Source organism: Mesoplodon densirostris, chromosome 8 (genome assembly GCF_025265405.1).
Source record: "Mesoplodon densirostris isolate mMesDen1 chromosome 8, mMesDen1 primary haplotype, whole genome shotgun sequence".
Classification (NCBI taxonomy): domain Eukaryota; kingdom Metazoa; phylum Chordata; class Mammalia; order Artiodactyla; family Ziphiidae; genus Mesoplodon; species Mesoplodon densirostris.
The window spans coordinates 61,421,332-61,443,263 of record NC_082668.1 but is presented as its reverse complement, the minus strand read 5'-3'; the positions used below and the strand labels follow the sequence as shown (position 1 = coordinate 61,443,263).

The 21,932-nt window shown below is 34.7% G+C and overlaps 1 protein-coding gene across 1 annotated transcript in view; it reads left to right on the top strand.

Moving 5' to 3' along the window:
* LRP1B (LDL receptor related protein 1B) overlaps positions 1-21,932 on the top strand; it is a 1,545,691-nt gene that overhangs the window by 1,455,712 nt on the left and 68,047 nt on the right. The window contains exons 83-84 of the mRNA XM_060105953.1: positions 3,975-4,139; positions 15,878-16,039. Coding sequence (XP_059961936.1) covers positions 3,975-4,139; positions 15,878-16,039 — 327 coding nt within the window. The remainder of the gene's footprint in view (positions 1-3,974; positions 4,140-15,877; positions 16,040-21,932) is intronic.

Sequence of the window (21,932 nt, the reverse complement as noted above, 5' to 3'; positions counted from 1 at the left end):
TAAATATACAAAGATCTAAAACTTTTTTAGAAATTTTAGTTTTACTATTTCAATCCTGCTTGAAAGGCAGGGTTACAGAAACCTCCTCAATGTTTATTTTATGATTTAAAAGAAAATCTTATATTTTAAATAATCTGAGTGTTAAAAAGTATTCACACTGGCCTCTATATATGAGCCTTGGTAATGGATGGCTTGGACCACTTCAGTTAGGAATATGATTAAGTGGATTTTAGAATTATTGATTGGTGAAGATAAAAGCCAATTAATTTTTTCCTGACATTAACATTTGATATAGCCAACTTTTTCAGCTCTTTATAATGACTTGCCTTTCTCTAGCTGCTATTGTTAAATGATGAGCACTCTGAGTATTTTTAATCTTCATGTAAGAAATTTGAATTCAAATGTTATGCATTCTTAGAGAACTATTCACCTGCTCTTCCCTATAGTTGATTATAATTGCTGGAGCTTGGCTTCTGGGGGTGATTTAGTTATTGACAAATGCAGCTTCCTTTTTCATTATAGAACTATTACAGTTAGGTTTTGAAAGAATGTAACTCTACTTCCATTTCATCAGGCAGTGTTATATTGTTTAAATTTCTGGTGCCTAATGAGGTACATTATAGAAATGCACCTGTCCTAACATGTAGAGATTTTGAATATCTATGTATTTTTACACAGAACATCTATAGGTGCAAATGAGCCCTCCCATAACAATCCTAACTGTGATCATAATACCTTAAATATTTATCTTCATTGTTCACATTCACAACTCCAGTTAGGATATTTCATGCTGAATGAGTTAGAAATGTTTTGGTAAATTTTAAACTGAGCAAGCATGTTTCACTAGAGATCTTTCTTAAGAACGTGACCTCTATATTCAACTCTTTGCTAGAGATTCCCACTTGCATTTATATAGGTATCTCCAATTTAATATGTTCAAAGATAAAACAAACCTTCAGGTCCTATTGGCCTCGTGTTAGAAACTGAAGAATAGGGCCTCCCTGGTGGCGCAAGTGGTTGAGAGTCTGCCTGCCAATGCAGGGGATACGGGTTCGTGCCCCGGTCTGGGAGGATCCCATATGCCGCGGAGCGGCTGGGCCCGTGAGCCATGGCCGCTGAGCCTGTGCGTCCGGAGCCTGTGCGTCCGGAGCCTGCGCGTTCGGAGCCTGTGCTGCTCCGCAGCGAGGGAGGCCACAACAGTGAGAGGCCCGCATACTGCAAAAAAAAAAAAAAAAAAAAGAAAGAAACTGAAGAATTATCCTTGGTTTTTCCTTTCCCTCTGATGTGATTTTTGTCTTCTAGTTACCTTTAGAATACGTCTACATTATCTATCCCACATTACTCTATTTTAGGCCATCATCTTATCTAGCCTGGACAATTTAAACAGAGTCCTAATAGTCCCCCTGCTTTCAGTTTAACCCCTACCAGTACAGTCATTCTTGGACTTTTTAGACTTTTCAAAGACCTAACATTGCTATGGGGGCAAAGTCCAACATCCAAGGATCTCCTATGACATTCTGCTTATCTCTTTAAATTCACTTCTCTCTTTCAGTTCCTGCCTTCACACTCTGTAATCCAGGTCCAGTCACAGTAACTTTCATTCAGTTTCAACAATGCTCACCTTCTGGTATTCATAGATGCCACTCCATGTGAGCTGTATTCTCAGTGCGTCTTTTGGGCACTCAATACAAAATTCTGAATAAGAATGTTACTGGGTAATTTACCTAGAAAGTTCCTCAATTTCCTGTTGAAATTTAACAATACACCTTGTAGACCCAGATCGCAGGTCTTCATCCTCATACTATTCTAGTATGGCTAGAACTCAAATTCTCATTTGTGTGTACGTGTATGGTATATACTTATATACTTAAAAATTTACAAAGTTTTATAATTTTAACTTTTACTTTCCAGTTTCTTATTTAATTTAATATTCACAACAAACCTATGAGTTAAGTTGCACACTTGTCCTTAAGGCTATCTTAAAGTAGAAATAACTAAGGCTCAGATAGGTTAATTTGTATGCCTAGTAAGGGGCAGAACTAGGACTTAAAAACAGGTCTCACTACATCAACTGTCATTTTCTTTATACTCTGTGTATATAGTGCCTCATAAGAGAGTCCTTCATATTACAAATGCAGACTTTAGTAATGCCAACCTGAAGCCTCCCTACATGACAAAGTATTGGAAACTGCTTTCCAATGCCAAAAATCTCGAAATTTGTCTGACACTGCTGATAGATAGTCTCTGTTTATGACAGTGGTTATGATACTTGAATTATGGTGTCATTTGAAGTCACTGAGACTCTTTAAGATGTTTTTGTGATTATTGCAGTGATAATTATTCAAGCTTCTGTTATGTCTGTGCCAATGCATCTTGAGTGAAGAATATAGGCTGTTTTGATTTTAACTTTCATATAAAGTAAGCATGACTTTAGAAAAAAGTGTTTTTTGAATAGAATGCTTCTCAAAATATTGTCAGTTGTCTTTGTTCCATTGGACATTATGTCCTGCTCTATGTAGAGCAGTATTTCTAATGGAGCAAGGCCATGTCTACACATACAGAAAAATAATGTGGAAAATGATTCCAAACTAATCTTTATCATAAATTGGACTCATCATATTTTTAAAAATGATTTTGTGACCCCAAGGAATGACCATCCTTTCTTTCTCTCAGCCAAAATGTATTATATAGGCAGATTGTGCCTAATTATTTTATATATGGAAAAAAATGCTTCTGACACTGTTTTATCACCATCTTGTATCAAATCTAAATAATTTTTAGTTTTGTGTGTTAATATATAGTTGATAAGGATGTACATCAAAGAATATCTTTTCATTTAAATGTTTCCCTATACTAAAAATTATATGTATATATGTTTTTGTATATGCACACTATACTATATATATGCACTATACATACTATATATATACTCCCTACATGCGAATGAATTCCATTCAGAGAGCATGTTAGTAAGTCCAATTTGTTTGTAAGTAAAACAAAGTTAGCCTAGGTGCCCAACTAACACAATCAGCTATATAGTACCATACTGAAATAGGTTTATAATAGTTTTCACACAAATAATACATAAAAAACAAACACAAAAAATAGAGAAAACGTTTTTAATCTTACAGTACAGTACCTTGAAAAGTATAGTAGTACGGTATAACAGCTGGCATCGAGTGAACAGGCAAGAAGAGTTACTGACTGGAGTAGGGAGAGGAGGTGGGAGAGGGTAGAGCTGAAGGATCTTCAGCAATAGGAGATAGAGGGCAAGCTGCAATTTCACTCACGCCTGACGTTCGGTACCAGCTACATCACTGCTGCTTTTACGCTTGCTTCCGGACATCCTGGGCTTGAAATAAAGACACTGTACTACTGTACTCTATACAATACTGTACAGTAAAGTACACAAAAGCACAACCACTTGTAGAGGATACAGGCACGTGACAAAGTACACCAGACACGTAAACTAACTTACGTGATTGGACATGCAAACACACATGGGCATCTTTGAAAGTTCACAACTTGAAGGTTCATATGTAGGGGACTGTATATATATTTATCTTACATATTTCGGTTTGGTTTAATATCAAACACTTCTAAAAACTAGGCCATGTTTGCCCGTATCATGAAAAAACCCATATTGGTTGGAAAATATTTTATTTTTAGAAAGTTTCAGTTGGTTTTATTGTTTAATGTTTTAACAGATATAAGAAATGGTAAACAATGCTTTAAGCCTAAAAAAGAATAAAAGTTAATTCAATACTTGTGTTCACCATTCAACAATGGTTGAAATCTATTTCTCTATTTTCTGATAGTATTTTGTTTCTTCTACTTTTATATTAGGGGTATTTATTTTGGGAATTTTATGGAAAAAAGTGAATCTTAGTAGTTAATTTTTCTTTAGTTGAATTTTTCTTATTCTACCACCTACTGAATGGCATGCTAATTTGTACATTTCTTCTTATAACCAGATGATTCATGCAAACTGACTTGTGAAAATGGAGGAAGATGCATTTTAAATGAGAAAGGTGATTTGAGGTGTCACTGTTGGCCTAGTTATTCAGGAGAGAGATGTGAAATCAACCACTGTAGCAACTACTGTCAAAATGGAGGAACTTGTGTGCCATCAGCTCTAGGTAAATAATTGAGTGGCATTGTATATTCAAATCATCTGTAATTTTCCTTATATGTGAAAAATCTACAGAAAATACTTAATGCTATGAATATAATTCCTGTTGTCTGAACAAATACATTAACAAAGATTAAATCTAATAATTAATTCAACGTAATCAGTGGCATTTTTTCTAAATTGAGTATATCAATCGAAGTCCAAGTCACAAAAATTAACAATAATAATGATCATTATCTTGTGTTAAGTGTGTACCATTGACAGGGCTCAGTGCTTATAGATATTCTGACTCTGGCTTAAAATGATGAGGCAAAATCAGTTTTACAAGCCTTATCTATTTGACTCCAAAATCGCTTGTTTTTTTTTTTAATTGAAGTTTGCCTAATGCTAAAACTCATGTTATTAAAATTTTGATTTATTTTAAATATATGCATACTATATCAGTTCATCTTAGAGCCTCATAATTTCCATCTAAAATCACAACTACTCTGTTGTCATTGCAATGTAGTATATTCAAAACATATTGCTTTGAAAACATCAGTTTACTACATATTAGGATATACTTGAGATTCTTACTAATTTATGCTATATCTATGCTCACAAAAAGTGTTTTCTATAGCACATAAGTGAATACTAAAACATATTTTCCTACTGACTTCTATTAAATTTAAAATATGCTCCCACTGGAAAAAAATTAACCATAATACATAATAGAAATATAATTTGAAAATTCCAGTATTAGTGCAAAGAAGATTATGCAACTATTAGAGTGAAATCTATGTACATTTAATTCTCCTACGATAACTGCGGATTTAGGTAGTCAGATGGAAAAGCAATCCATATGATCTTCACATCCCCTATATGGTAAATTTCTTTCTTACTGGGATTTCTCACTGCTTCTATTGCTTAAGCTATTCTTTGAAGTATTTAGCATAATGCTAACTGAAAGAGCCACATGAAGAAGCATTTTCAATGGAGTTCAGGAGAAGCAAGCTGTTTTCTGATTTGCATTCTAAGAGTAAAAGCAATACTATTTCTTTGATAGTTTGATAGTTTTATACCTATAAATGTTTTGGACTTATGATTAATTGATAATTAAGATCATTGTAACTACTCAATAGAATTTTGAAAAAATATTCAGCAGGTTGATTGAACTAAAAAAGGGACTAGGAGTCTTACTACATATATTCATTCTGCCTGAGGGGGAGCTAGTCCATAAAGTATATTCTATTGCTGTGGGAAAAACTGTAGTACTGAGACCTTCATTGAATATGCAAATGAGAATCCATTGAATGTACGGTAAAAGGGTGTGACCTGTAATTATATTTTAGCAACACACATACCACTTAGCTTTAGGGAAGAAGCTTCTCTTATGCAAATGAGTTGTTTAGAGTTTTATTATTTAATTGTTAACTTAATTTTCTCATTAAGATAAAAAAAATCTTTGGGTTGTGACCAGATGAGTTTATTATATTTACCTTTGGAAATATTTAAGCCAGCTAGATAAAGAGTTTGGCACTCCAAACTATGGCTACCTATTCAACCTGCAATCAGTGCACAGGGACAAATCTCTGTGAAACATTGAATTTGGTATCCTGTTAATGGGTCCTGAAATATATATAAATACAGCACAACTTTTGATGTTTCATTCAAGTCATTTGTCCAGGCCTTGCTGCATTCTTAAAATCCATAATATATCAAGTTTATCTATGCACACAGAGTATTAGAGCTTGATTTACATAGATAATATGTTCAGAAAAAATTATATTTCAAATTAGTAATATAAATGAGTTCTCATATGAATTCAACTTGAGATATAGCCATGTAGTTTATTGTCTTATAGCATCTAATTATAAATAATAATATAATAGCTAATTAAGTCATTTACAAAGCATTTTTCACTTTTAAAAATGTGGTTTTATAAAACATTGTTTGGTATTATAGACTGTAGAACCTCATTATCTCCACACAAATGTTAATTTGTGAAACAAATCCCAGTGGGCAACTCATAGATTTATTCATTGTTGGTTTACTTACAGTTAAGCCTTTGGCAAACTCCTATGTGGACACTATATAACTAGGGTTTGGGGCAGCCTTAATTAAACTTTATAAGTTTGTGACAGTTGTATAGAACTATAATAATTGAACAAAGGAAATGTCACCAGTTAATTAAAGGCACACATCTGAGAGGCGTAATTAAAATTTTACATGTAGGAATGAATTTTTCCTCATTCCTTATGGTTTTTTGTAATAAAGAAAACTAAAAACTAGGTATATGAGCTGTATCCATATAAGAAGGTACTACAAAATGAAATAGCTTGACATTGATTATATCAACAAGGATCCATGTAGTTAATTTCTGTGACCTGCTCATAGGAGGATACATTTAAGATAAAGTTTGCATTGGCAAAGCAATGCAAAATAGAATAAAGCATTGAATTATTCAGTCATTTTATATAGAAAATAGAGTACAATTTGTGGAATTATTTTTTCATCACAGATATAATGGATATTTATGTAATTATATGTACAATTAATCTTCACTTTTATGAATATTTATTCTCTAAGATATGTTCATTCTGTGTGGTATTTTCCATACTCTTATAGGTCTGTTATTTAGACTTTTAATGTTTCTATCAAAATGAATCAGGGTTTTCTACACAATTGATTTAGAGGAATGGAGCAAGAAATTTTGTAAATTTGGGGAAATATTCTTAAATACTCCCACTCAAAGTTTGGAAGGCAATTCTAATTTGGGAAGTTTGAATATATGTAAAAATGGCTAGGTGAAGAGATGATGGTGCAGTTTTTTATAGTAGGCAATTCATTTGTATTGAAGTATTTAAATGAATTCAACAAGAAGACAGCAGAAGCTCTCTTTGTGTTGCCCTCTGTCACCACATCTGTGTATTTTGGCAGTGAAAGATTTTATTCCCAGAAATGAAGCCAGAGGAAAGAGGGCTCCCTTGAGGAAAGAAAAAAATCAAAATCTTCTCACTGCAATGGAAAGGGCCCTTATAATAGCCAAGTAGATGGAGATAATTTTCTATCTCATTTATTCAAGATCTTTCTATCCAGGCCACTGCCCCAAATATGATGGTAGTATATGTGACTGCCATGAATTATGATCAAATATGACTGCCCTAAAAATGTTTGCTCAAAGGCAAGTTAAGCTAGGAAATTTGGGGCACCTTTGAAACAGCATGAAACAGATGATGAAACATTTATACTGATGTCTCTCAAGTCACATATGTATCTGGGCTGTAAAGTACACAGTCACCTAATTAATATCTTGATGAAGGGTGAACATACATTTAAACAGTCCCTCTTTGTTTTTCTTTCACTTTATATTTAAATGAGAGCTGTTTTTAATTTAAATTAAGCTTGATGTCTTAGCTCCCTTAGCATAGATATTGGTTATATTTAGAAAGTGGTGAAAGCTGGGTATTTGGTCCTATTTGCTTTTTAAGAATCCAAGAGAATAAGTTGAAAATATAAAATTGAAAACATAAAATAGTTCATATAGTTTAAAAATTAAGCAACACAGGAATATGTAGCTTTGACAAATCAATGGAAAAAAAAACATAAAACATAAGGAGCAAGTGGCAGAACATGCACATATATGAACACAAACATATATAAAAGCAGAGAAAAGTGGGAAAAGAGGGAGGAGCCCAGTCAGACGTAGGTGAAACCAGCATTCTTAAATCAGTACCAGAAGAAAATGTTCATGGTGCAAGCCTTGCAGCAAGCAGTTTTGAATTACTCAGCAAGATTTGCAGGGCAGAAATAGACACACATGTAGAGAACAAACGTATGGACCCCAAAGGGGGGAAAGCGGCAGGGGGGTGGTGGTGGTGGGATGAATTGGGAGATTGGTATTGACATGTATACACTAATATGTATGAAATGGATAACTAATAACCTGCTGTATAAAAAAAATTTTAATAAAATTCAAAAATTAAACAAAAAACAAAACAAACAAAAAAGTTCCAATGTCCTTTAACTAAATAATGTCACTTTTAGAAATATATTCCAAAGGTTACATAATAATGAAAAGTAAAATATTTAGAAGTGAAAATGTTCAATGTAGTATTGTTCATAATATAGAATTGGAGATAAAAACCTAAACTCAAGTAGTTAGTATATAAAATATAACCTATCTAAAAGATGAATGTTACACAATAAACAAAACTATAATTGTAAACTATATAATAATAGAGAAAAATATTCACATTTTATTTTAAAGTTAAAAAGCACAAGAAAAAACCTGCTTGTATACTATGAGCCCAATATGAAAAAATTGCATATGTAATAGGTCCTTCATTATACTTCTGTATTTTCTAAATGTTCAACCATGCTTTATTGTTAGAATCAGAAATTAAAATAACACTACTTATTATCATTGTCAGGATCACGATAATTAATATATATTAGACTGCTTACTAAGTGCCAGGCACTGTTCTTGGCCCTTGAATCTTCATAACAAACCTATGAGAGAATGAAAGTAAGATTCTCTCTAACCGTGCTGCTGGCTTCATGAGTCATAGTTACTGGTTCGTTTGGACCATATGGTGAGAGCAGTACTGAACTATTTAGTCTTATAGCTCTCTAGGCTAATGTCAGAAGGCTTGAGTTGGCTTACTTGTATTCACAGAAAAGACAAAAATGTTTCAGTCTCATTTCCACAATGTTGGCTAAAAATGAACGTTCCATAAGTATAAATAGATTGTGACCTATAATTTGAAACATGTCAGAATATATTAAGTAGTACCTGGAGGAAAGCTGGATAAAGCCCACGGTTCTTTGTTTTCTTTGTCAGGCTTTGCTGAATAGTTCTCTGTAATCTTTGTAATACTTAAGACTACCCAACAGCTATAGCCAACTTGCTAAAATTATGTATAAAAGGGCACTCACTTTCAGTCCAGGAAAACATTATATTAAGTGGAAAAGTAGAATGTCAAATCTCTTTATCAAAAAGACTAGCAATTTTTTAAAGCATTCAAAACTTTTATTACTTGAATCTAAGTCAGAAGTGAAGACAGATTTCACCAAGGAGAGTGTCTTGGGTGTTAGAGGTCAGGAGACAGGCTTTCTGATTACAATCCAGTAAGTAACTGAATGATGCTATGATGATTTGTCTCTTGGCTTATTATTTTATTCTGTAAGAAGGAACAAGAATGTAACTTTTGTCCAAATAGTAAAGACGTTTTGACTAAAGATGTATGTAACTTTTAGATAGCATTTTCAGAGAAGAACATTCAATGTAAATGTGTATAAATATGCCCTGCATTTTAAATGTCAATTAGATGCTTTTATTACTTACACTCAATGTGTGTGTCAGACTATTTGAACTAAACAATGACTGAATGCATAGAAAACTAGTTAGGTATAAAATGTTATAACCAGGGACAAAAATTTACAAGCACAAGACCAAGTTAAACAAGGTAAGTAGCGCGGCTCACATAGAAAAATGAGTATGAATTCAAATAAATAGCTTAAGAAGAGAACCAATCAATAATGTTCACTAGCAGATATCTACCACTCAGAAATAATAAGTATAGTCATGGTCTCCTAAGAAATTCACATGTAATTACTTTTACCTAGCATTCCTTCATCACAGTCAATCACATTTTTTTCTTAAATTTATTTTTTTATTTTTTTTATTAAAGTATAATTAATTTACAATGTTATGTTAGTTTCAGGTGTACAAAAAAGTAATTCAGTTATATATATATTATTTTTCAGATTCTTTTCCCTTAAAAGTTACTACAAAATACTGAGTAAACCATACATCTTCAGGTGTTGTGTTTAGATAGAAAAAAGTTATAATTTATTTTTCCAATATTGAGCAGAGAGGTTATTTTGCCTACTAAAATCATACAATATCAATTAAATCAAACTGATGAGTAGTATTTTTATAATCAGCTTAAAAACTGTTTATTAAATAAATCTAGCTTTTAAAGACACACAGTTTTAAATCAAGTTATTGAAAAATGCCAACAACATACACCTTAATAATATTCAAATGAAAATGTATGCTTTTGAGAAACATATTGATTGATATATTACTTGACTAAAAGCTACCCTGCAAATTTTACTCTAAAATTATTAGCAAGTATGCAGTAATTCAATAATTATAACATTTTGAAAATTTTACAAACATAATTATTGTCATATTATAGTGACTACTATAATTGAATTCTCAATTCAAATGCCAAGGATTCTAGTAATTTCCTTAATTATATTATTTTATTTAATTTGAAACACTCTATGTGGCACTTTTTAGATGTAAGCTAGCATGATTAAGTAAGAAAACCAACACCTGAGAACATAGATTATGTCAAAGTCAGTTCTCTAAGACATTGTCTATTATCACTGAAAATCATCAGTATTGTCTGCCCATATCAGAGAAATTTCTGTGAGTATATAACTAAAGATAACATATAGTTAAAGATTTGTTTATCTAGATGTAAATTGTAACCACGTCACATAAATTCAATGTTCATTTAACAGGGATTAGTGATAAATCTTTATGATATCCATATAATTACTTATATAATAAGAAAATATTTCACTGTTATGTATATTAAAATATACTGTTTTGAACTGATATATATAGATTACCTATAGGCATGTTTTGTTCAAAAGAATGAAAATGGAAAAAAATGTGCATCAGGATTCCATATGGAGTCTCCTAACAAAGGCAAATGTACTCAGTGAAGGTTAAATAACAACCAAAATTGAGGATTTGTTTAATAGCAATACTAAGAGTAATAATAACGCCAATGCTACTATTACTAATAAACCTACAATTATTGAGTACTTGCTATATGGCAGGCATTGAGACAAGTGTTTTACCAGCACATGGCAGGCATTGCTATCACCATTTTGCAGAATGAGATCCAGAAGGAGATCCAGTGAGGATGTCTAAGTTTTCCAAAGCCACACAATTAATAAATATATAACCAGGTTTCTTTCTCAGGTCTTCCTGATTAAAAAAAAAAAACAAAAAAACCCAAGTAATTTAACTTTGTACCAAATTTATTTAATTACTATTAAATATTCTTATGAAATATTTTAGAATCAACCATTTTTACTGAGACCGTGGTTTTTGGTATATAAGGGCCATGCAAGAACAATGAAGTTTAGAGAACTCTATGAGCTTCCAAGGCATTTCCAGTTTTTCTTATGAGCATTATAATCTTCAGTTGTGCTAACGGATATTACTAATATTTATCCTTAACTGTAGATGGTTAGTGATTGTAGTTATGTACTTACCATGTTTGACATCAGCTATTACTGGTTACCTAGTTAAATTCAAGAGTTTATTTTTAATTTATGTTGTATGAAAATTTGCTGCAACAGTTTATATGAGATAAGCTTCCATTTATCTATAAACAGAAGTAATATATAACTACATTAACCTCCATTTATTATATGCATACATCTAGCAAGGCACTTTGTTAACGTGTAGTGTGGAACTTAATACGGCACTGGGAGAGCCTTCAGTCTAGTGAAAGCGTGTGTGCTACTGAGGACAATGTTTATGAGAGGAATTTTCTCTCTTAGGGAGTCATGGGAGGAGTAGATGAACCTGTTGAACAGCCAGAGATATCCACACAGGGACATAAAACAGGGAGTGAAAATGAAGGTCTGAAATTTAGGAAGGAGAATGAGCCCAGAGTCAAAAAATCGAGACCGAGACATTCATATAGAGAGATCATTACTGAAGCCATGAAATTGGATAATATCACCAGAAAGAGAGAGAAAGAGAACGTAAAGACAATTATAAAAGAGCAGTCAGAGAAAAAAGGGAATTCAACAATGCTAGTGTCTTAGAAGCCAAGTGCAGATAAAATTTTCAAGTGTAGATATTAATAAATATAAAATTATGGAGAAAATTTGAGGAGGAGGAGGATTGAGGAGAAATCAGTAGATTTAGGGATTAAGGGATTAGAGGTAAGCTTTGCAAGAGTACACAAATATACAGTAAAGACAACACCAACATTAACTTCTCCATTCCTAATCCTTTCTTACCAACAGGGAATCAGAGTTGATTTGTAGGAGCAGTACTTACATGTTGAGAGATCTGGCCTGTCTTCAGAGGGAACAAAGAGAAGCAACAGATTGACCCATTATTTTGTATATTAAAAAATAAAATCTACAAACCCAGTGAAGGATTGGAATGTGACTTTATGATCGAGGATTTTACTTTGTCATGTATTGGTAGAATTGGAAGCAGTAAGTGTAGCTTTCGTTTGAAAAAAGCTTGAGAATGTACCAAATTTTGAAGTTATACAAGTAGATAAATGTGGCAAATATTAGGTTTGGTTGGGTTTTTTTGTGTGTGTGGCATACAGGCCTCTCACTGTTGTGGCCTCTCCCGTTGTGGAGCACAGGCTCCAGACACGCAGGCTCAGCGGCCATGGATCATGGGCCCAGCCGCTCCCCGGCACGTGGGATCTTCCCGGACCGGGGCACGAACCTGTGTCCCCTGCATTGGCAGGTGGACTCCCAACCACTGCACCACCAGGGAAGCCCATTAGGTTTGTTTTTGTTTGTGTTGTGTGTGTGTGTTCTTTCTTTTAATGTGTAGGATTAAGCATATTTAGGAGATAAAGAAGACAGAAGGACCCATTCTTCAAAGTTTAAAAATGTTGGAGTTTGAGATGAAGTTTGTGGGGAATACCTGTTCTATCCCAGCACTGCCACATAAACAAATTCAAATTTAATTGTATCTTAAATAAATAATGCAGATAAAGTGTGTAATTTAAGAAAATTTTCAGAATGATTTTTCTAGAATGTTACAGTGCCTTTGTAGACAGGGTCACAGAGTAAGTCATACCTGTAAGTGGTGAATCTCAATAGGAATAACAATAATATTCAGAGCTAAAATGTAACTGATTGCTTTCTATGTGCCTGGCACAGTTAGAAATGTTTCTCATTTATTCTATGTGATTCTACACAATAACCCCATGAAGTAGGTACTATTATTATCCCATTTTTACACATGAGGAACAGAGAGCTGATATTTGCGCATGGTCCCACACCAGTAATTGGCACAGATAGTCTATGAATCCAGGCAGTCTGATAACCTACGCTGTTAAAGTCTTAGCTAAGAATGCTATAGGAACTAGACTGATTAGAGCCAGCAAACCCCTCCTTCCCCTTCTTCCTCAGGTCAATTGACGCTCTTTCTGATTGAGCTACCTTCACAGGCTGTCAACTCCCCAGCTCCCTGGATGCATCACTGCTATAAATCCATCCCTTAGTCATTGTAATGGTGCTGTTTCCTTTTCAAATGTCAAAATCAAATTCAGCTACCTAAAAAATCTTTATAAAATGAATCCAGTGCAACTTGTTAGGGTGCACCCAGAGCGATTCTTGAAAATATTAGCTGGAACCCGTTATAAAATTCTGCAGCTGATGGTTCATTTCCCATCAGCAAACAAAAGATCTGCTGTATCACCACACTGTTTCAAGTTACACAATATTCTCCTGAATATGAAGATTTATACTTATCAAAAATAAATCTTCTCTTCAAAGGAAGAGAAAGAGGAGCTTTTTGAAAATAATTCAGCTGGAATCTAAATGATGAGAGGCATATTCTAGCTGGGGGACAACCTGGTCACTCTGCCCTAGTTTCAAAACAGCTGTAGATGAGATGAAAGCATGGTGTCCTCTCTCTGAGCGACTGGAACAGAGGAATTTTCAAGTGCCTTAGCAGGTTGGGTTTATTTCTTTCAAACTTCTATCATTTTACTTTTTTTACTCCTAGTTTCTTAAACAAAAAGAAAAACACCTAGAAATTAAGGTAGAAAAACTTATATCTACAGTGTATAAGTTGTACGTTATATGGCACTTTTTCTGATTGTTCTAATGCATTTTGATTTCCCCTTATACTTTCTATACTGTTTGTTTCACATTTAGCTCATGTTAATTTGTGTTCCTGATTGTATGTTCTATTTCTCTGTAAGTTGTTCACTGGTTCTCATTGATGTAGATGAATTACTTCTTTTATTCAGGGCTTTCATTTTCCTTAGTGACTATGTTCTAACAATTATCTATCCTCTTCATCTTCTACCATCATTCTCGTTTGTGTCTATTTGTCTGTATGTAAGCAACAGCTAGAAAACTCACTACTTTTATAAGAAAAATACTTGGCTAAAAGTTTTAAAGCTGTTTTCTGGCAATAAAAAAATATGAGGTTATTTTATACACATTACAGCTTTTAATGTGTATAAATTTTACCTTGTTTCTTAACCTATTAATAGGCATTTATCTGCCACCAAACTAAAAACACATATAAATAAGTTTTAAAGCAATAATACCCACTGTAAAAATGTATATAACTTTCTTCCTTGAGAAGCAATAGATTCTAGCATTTGTAAGTGTGTGGAGACCTTTCAAAGGAAACTAAATAAATAAATTGTGGAGCTCAATTTATTCATTTTCTTGGAAATGCAGGTGGATTTTATTTGGAGATGTTTTATTCACTTAAGAATGCTTTTCAAAAATATATATGTATAGAATTGTCCTTCAAAGTAGAATGTAGAATCTATGGCAACAGAAAAAAAACTTTTATCACTTTTACACTTCAAGTTTTAAGCCTTACACTTAATGCATTTTTCTGACCATTCTAATTATGTTGCATGTCAACAATGGTGAGAGAGGAGATGGTTGGATATTCTCTGATACTAGACAACTAAATGACATTTTCTGAGTCCTAGTTAACTGAGATCAATAACTGAATTTCTTTGTTATTCCCTTTCATGTTATTAGTTTATATTTGTACAACCTCTAAACTTTATTCTGCCCCCATTACAAATGGTAGCCATTCATTTTGCTTTGTTTTCCTTCACTTCTCCTGAAGAGCTAATTCTAGACTCCATTTTCCACTCAGTTCTTGACAGTCCAGGCAGTTAGAGAGACTCATTCTTGATATAACAGTTAACTGTGTTACATTCAAAACACCTTAAAGGATTGTTCACCTTTCATTGTGATGTTAGTTCCCACAGAACAAATAAAATATCCATAGATGATCTGTCAGATTTGCTATTATGTGCTATTAACATTAGATTTCTTAAATCATCTTTAGACTACAAGTACAGTCCTTCACCATGAATAAAAATATAAAATGAAATAAAATAGGATTCAGTAAGTGCTTATATACTAAATGCAGTATGTATATTTATATCAAATAAAATAATATTCATAAATCTTATTACAGATGACATGTCCACTTTAAACTTATTAAAATATTTATTTATAATAAGCCTAAGCTCATGTTTTATGTAGATACAGCAGTGATTGGTACCTGATGATTGAACACTGGGAAATATGATTGTCTCTATTTTATATTCTAATGGCCAGCACAATCTGCATTACCATATGAATAGAACAAAAATAATTGAAAAGCAAAATGGACATGAAAACAGAAACACAAAGAATAACACAAGCACTTTAAAGCATAAAATGTATGTATGCATGTATAATTGTTCATAAAATGAGCTCTGATTATTTTACCTGAAGTGAACCTGAGCGATCTTCTAACCCAGGCTTCGTTGGAACGTGGGGAAGCTGAGACACAGAGAGGTCATGTTACTGTGTAAAGTCACAGATTAAGTAGTGGACAGACTGTGCTCCAAATACTGACTTCTTGATTCTTACCTAGTGAAGATTCCATATAAGTAAACAATTTTGTCAACTAATTGCCTTTTCATTACCTTTTTTTCCCAATAGGGAGACCCACCTGCAGCTGTGCACTAGGGTTCACTGGACCAAACTGTGGTAAGACAGTCTGTGAGGATTTTTGTCAAAATGGAGGGACCTGCAGTGTTACTGCTGGGAACCAGCCTTACTGCGACTGCCAGCCTGAACACACTGGAGACAGATGTCAGTACTGTAAGTGAAAGCAACACCCACAAGACAGTCTGACAGCAGGCTGTGAGCTGTACATTAAGTAATCTTATCACCTAGATCTACACTCCATTACCTCAATTTCAGCCATGCCCTATTTTTCAAGTCCACCCCCTGTCACCCCAAATCTAACAATTCTTTACGTTGTTCTTCATCCATCTCTTATTTTTTTTTTTTTTTTTGCGGTATGCGGGCCTCTCACTGCTGTGGCCTCCCCCGTTGCGGAGCACAGGCTCCGGACGCGCAGGCTCAGCGGCCATGGCCCACGGGCCCAGCCGCTCCGCGGCACATGGGATCCTCCCAGACCGGGGCACGAACCCGCATCCCCTGCATCGGCAGGCGGACTCTCAACCACTCGCGCCACCAGGGAGGCCCATCCATCTCTTATTTTAAAGATTCTGTTTTTTCCTTTCCCAGCTTAGATTCCACGGTCCATCACTGCAGTCATTCCCTTGTATACACCCTTAACAATCTTGCTCCCTCTCCCCTCTCTTGTACTTTTCTAGAAAACCATAGCCATGGTTAAATCCAGTTCTTCATCTGTCCTGAACTGGCACCCCACTGCTGAATGCAACTGAAAAAAAAAAAAATAGACTCGTCTAACTTGAGGTTTTATCACTAATCTCATATGGGCACTTACTATGGTTTCCACTGTATTTCATTAATCCATTAACCCTCCTAGATGTCTGTGTCACATCTTCTCCTTTCCCCCCAAACCTCCAATACCTGTGCCCCAACTTTATTCTCAGCTTTGGAACTTGCTTCCTATTTCATTAATAAAAAAAGAAGCTGTCTAAAGAAAACTGCCACAAGCTCCCACCACCAGATCCCTCAAATTACTTTGTCCTACACCACATCCTCTGTCTTCCTTCTTATGACTAGGGACCCATGTGATGTCTAATGCTACACTGTCCACTCCTACATTATATCCCTTTTAGATACTCATGGACACATCTCATAAACTGTCCCCTCTTTCTTCTGCCTTATCCGTGTTTTTCTTTTTACCTAGTCCTTTCTTTAGAAACTTTCCTTTGTGCTCACATCCCTTTCTAGCTACAACTTCATTTCCCTGCTCATTTGTTTTAACCTAAGGTATAGTTGCTCTACAATATTATATTAGTTCCAGGTATACAGCATAGTGATTCAGTATTTTTATAGATTATATACCACTTAAAGCTATTACAAAATAATGGTTATAATTCCCTGTGCTGTACAAAGTATCCTTGTCGCTTATCTATTTTATACATAGTAGTTTGTATCTCTTAATCTGATACCCCTATCTTGCCCCTCCTCCCTTTCCTCTCCCCACTAGTTTGTTTTCTATATCCATGAGTCTGTTTCTGTTTTGCTATATACATTCATTTGTTTTATTCTTTAGATTCCACGTATAAGTGATATCACACAGTATTTGTCTTTCTCTGTCTGACTTATTTCACAAAGCATAATATTCTCTAGGTCCATCTACATTGCTGCAAATGGAAGAATATCATTGCTGCAAATGGAAGAATATCATTCTTTTTTGTGGCTGAGTAATATTCCATTGTATATATACATTTTCTTTATTCTTCTGTTGATGGACACTTGGGTTGCTTCCATATCTTGGCTATTGTAAATAGTGCTGCTGTGAACATTGGGGTGCATATATATTTTTCAATTAGTGCTTTCATTTTGTCCAGATATATACCCAGGACCAGAATCATATGGCAGTTCTGTTTTTAGTTTTTGGAGGAACTGCCATACTGTTTTCCATAGTGGCTGCATCAATTTACATTCCCACCAACAGTGTACAAGAGTTCCCTTTTCTCCACATCCTCGACAGTATTTGTTGTTTGTAGACTTTTCGATGATAGCTATTCTGACAGGTGTGACATGAGAGCTCGTTGTTTTGATTTGCATTTCTCTAATAATTAGTGATGTTCAGAATCTTTTCACGTTAACCATCTGTATGTCTTTTTTCAGAAAAATGTATTTTTGGGTCTTCTTTCCATTTTTTAATCAGGTCGGTTTTTTTTAATGTTGAGTTGTATGAACTGTTTATATATGTTCAATATTAACCACTTATCAGTCATATCATTTGCAAATATTTTCTCCCATCAGTAGGTTGTCTTTTCATTTTGTCAGTGGTTCCCTTTGCTATGAAAAGCTTTTAAGTTTAATTAGGTCCCATTTTCTTTTACCTTAGGAGACAGATCCAAAAAATATTGCTACAATTTATGTCAAAGAGTATCCTGCCTATGTTCTCTTAAAGTCTTATGGTTTCAGGCCTTACATTTAGGTCTTTAAACCATTTTGAGTTTTTTTTTTTTTACATATGGTGTGAGGCAGTGTTCTAATTTCATTGTTTTACATGTAGCTGTCCAGCTTTTTCAGCACCACTTGTTGAAGAGACTGTCTTTTCTCCATTGTATATTCTTGCCTCCTTTGTAAGATTGACTGTAAGTGCATGGAGTTATTTGTGGGCCCTCTATTCTTTTCCATTGATCTATGTGTCTGTTTTTGTGCCAATACTATACTGTTTTGATTACTATAGTTTGGAGTATAGTCTGAAGTCTGGGAAGGTTATACCACCAGTTTTGCTTATTTTTCCCCCCTCAGGATTGCTTTAGCAATTTGGGGTCTTTTGTGGGTCCATATAAATGTTAGAATTATTTGTTCTAGTTCTGTGAAAATGTATTTAGGTATTTTGATAGGGATTGCATTACATCTGTAAATAGCTTTGGGAAGTGTGACCATTTTAACAATATTAATTCTTCCAATCCAAGATCATAGATATCTTTCCATTTCTTTGTATCATCTTCAATTTCTTTGAACAATGTTTTATAGTTTTCAAAGTGTAGGTCTTTCACCTCCTTAGTTAATTTTATTCTTAGGTATTTTGTTCTTTTTGATGTGATTTTTAGAAGAATTTTTGTTTGTTTTCTCTTTCTGGTATTTCATTATTAGAGTATGGGAAAGCAACAGATTTCTGTATATTAATCTTGTATCCTGCAATTTTACTAAATTTATTTATTAGTTCTAATAGTTTATGGGTGGAGGCTTTAGGGTTCTCTACATAGAGTATCATTGTCATCTGCAAATAGTGACAGTTTTACCTCTTCCCTTCCAATTTGGATACGTTTTATTTCTTTATCTTGTCTGATTGCTGTGGATAGGCCTTCCAATGCTATGTTAAATAGAAGTTGTGAAAGTGGGAATCCTTTTCTGTTCCTGAATTTAAAGGAAAAACTTTCAGCTTTTCACTGTTGAGTATGATGTTAGCTGTGCGTTTCCCATGCATGGCCTTTATTATGTTGAGATATGTTCCCTCTTTCACCATTTTGATGAGAGTTTTTAATCAAGAATGGAAGTTGAATTTTGTCAAATGCTTTTTCTGTGTCAATTGAAATGAACACATAATTTTTATGCTTCCTTTTGTTAATGTGGCGTATCAAATTGATATATTTGCAAATATTGAACCATCCATGTATCCCTAGAATAAATCCAATTTGATCATGCTATATGATCCTTCTTATATATTGTTGGACTTGGCTTGCTAATATTTTGTTGAGGATTTTTGCATCTATATTCATCAAAGATATTGGCCTCTTGTTTTCTTTCTTTCTTTCTTTCTTTTTTTTTGGTAGTGTCTTTGTCTGATTTTGGTATCAGGGTAATGGTGGCCTCATAGAATGAATGTGGAAGTGTTCTCAAATTTTTGGAATAGTTTGAGAAGTATATGTATCAGCTCTTCCTTATATGTTTAGTAGAGTTTTCCTATGAAGCCATCTGATCTTAGAGTTTGTTTGCTGGGAGTTTTTTTTTTAATTATTATTATTATTATTAGAAATTCAATTTACTACTAGTGATCATTCTGTTCAAATTATCTGTTTCTTCTTGATTTAGTCTTGGGAGGTGATTTGTTTCTAGAAAATTGTCCATTTCTTCTAGATTGTCCAATTTGTTTGCATGTAACTGTTTGTCATTGCTACTGGTTGTTATTTCTCCTCTTTCATTTCTGATTTTATTTGTGCCCTCTCTTTTTTTCTCGGTGAGCCTGGCTAAAGGTTTATCAATTTTGTTTATCTTTATCAAAAAAACAGCTCATGGTTTCATTGATTTTTTTCTAGTTTTTTGTCTCTATTTTATTTATTTACTCTCTGATATTTATTATTTCCTTCCTAATACCCTTATGGGCATTTCGGGGTATATGACTCTTTATTTTTCTCTTGCTGCCTTTAGAATTATCTCTTTATCTTCAACTTTTGCCATTTAATTATTTGTCTTGGTATAGGTCTCTGTTTCACTCCATCTTGTTTGGGACCTTCTGTCCTTCCTATATCTAGATATCTGTTTCCTTCTTCAGGTTTTGGAAGTTTTCAGCCATAATTTCCTCAAATATATTTTCAATCTCTTTCTCTCGCTCTTCTCCTTCTGGGATCCCTATAATGCAAATGTTGGTATGCTTAACATTATCACAGAGCTCTCTTAAACTGTTCATTTTTTTTTTTTTTTTTTTTTTTGCGGTACACGGGCCTCTCACTGTTATGGCCTCTCTCGTTGCGGAGCACAGGCTCCGGACGCGCAGGCTCAGTGGCCATGGCTCACAGGCCCAGCCTCTCCATGGCATGTGGGATCCTCCCGGACCAGGACACAAATCCGTGTCCCCTGCATCGGCAGGCAGACTCTCAACCACTGCACCACCAGGGAAGCCCAAACTGTTTTCACTTTTTTTAAAACTTGTTTTTCTTTTTGGTGCCCTGATTGGATGATGTGCAGTCTTCTATCTTCCAGATCACTTATGCATTCTTCTCTATTACTTACTCTGTCCATTCCTTCTACTGTGTTTTTATTTCAGTTGTTGAATTCTTCATTTCTGATTGGGTCTTTTTTATATTTTCTTGTTCCTTGTTAAAATTTTCACTGTGTTTATCTATTATTTTCCCTATTCAGTTAACATTCTTATTACCAATGCTTTGAATTATTTATCTGATAAATTGGTTACTTCTGTTTCATTATTTTCTTTCATGGTTTTTCTTTTGCTCTTTCAGTTGAGAATATTTCCCTCCCTCTTCATTTTGCTTAACTTTCTCTGCCTCTATGAATTATGTGAAACAATTACCTATTTCAGTCTTGAGGGTGTTCTTATATGGAAACATTTCTATACAGACTGTGTGTGCTCAGTGCCTTTGGTGGCAGAGCTGGATTTGTCCTGTATACAAGTCATGTCTTTCCTTAGGGTGTGCTGGCAGCTAACACCTTGGTAGGGGATGGGGCTGGAGATGGAGGGGCTTCAGCTGGAGCTGGGTGTAAGGCAAGAGTTTCTCTTTGCTCGATGGACATATTGGCCCTATCAGGGCTGGGGTCTGATCCCAAGGTGCTGAAGCAAAAGCCATGAGGGTTATCCCCAAGGTACCTCAGTTTCCTTTAAGTGTGTGCTTTCCCCTCTCCCAGCACTGAGACCCTCTTCCCAGGGTAGGATAGTGTCAAAGCAAGGGGGTCTCACATGGGCTCTCAGCCCATGTCTGTCTCAGACAGAGGTTCAAGCTGTCTCTGATGCACTGCCTGTGCAGGCATCAGCAGTTATTTCCCTCACTCTGTTCAGATGCAGCTTCAAGTCCAAGTCCCCTTTGTCCCTCAAAGCCAATGACTCCCCATGGCCTCTACTGCCACTGCCCTATTGTAGAATCACACTGCAGGGAAGGTGAGGCCTACATGGACTCTCTGCATATGTGGGGTGTGGGCTGTGGTAGAGCAGCCACTGTCAGAGATCTGGGTGGCTTCTGATGCACTGCTTGAGTAATTGCCATCGATGGCCATGGCTGCCCCACCTGGGCTCCACCCTGGGACCTGTCGCCTCTGTGTCCCATAGTTGAGTTTTTCTCCCCAGTTGTGGCAGCCC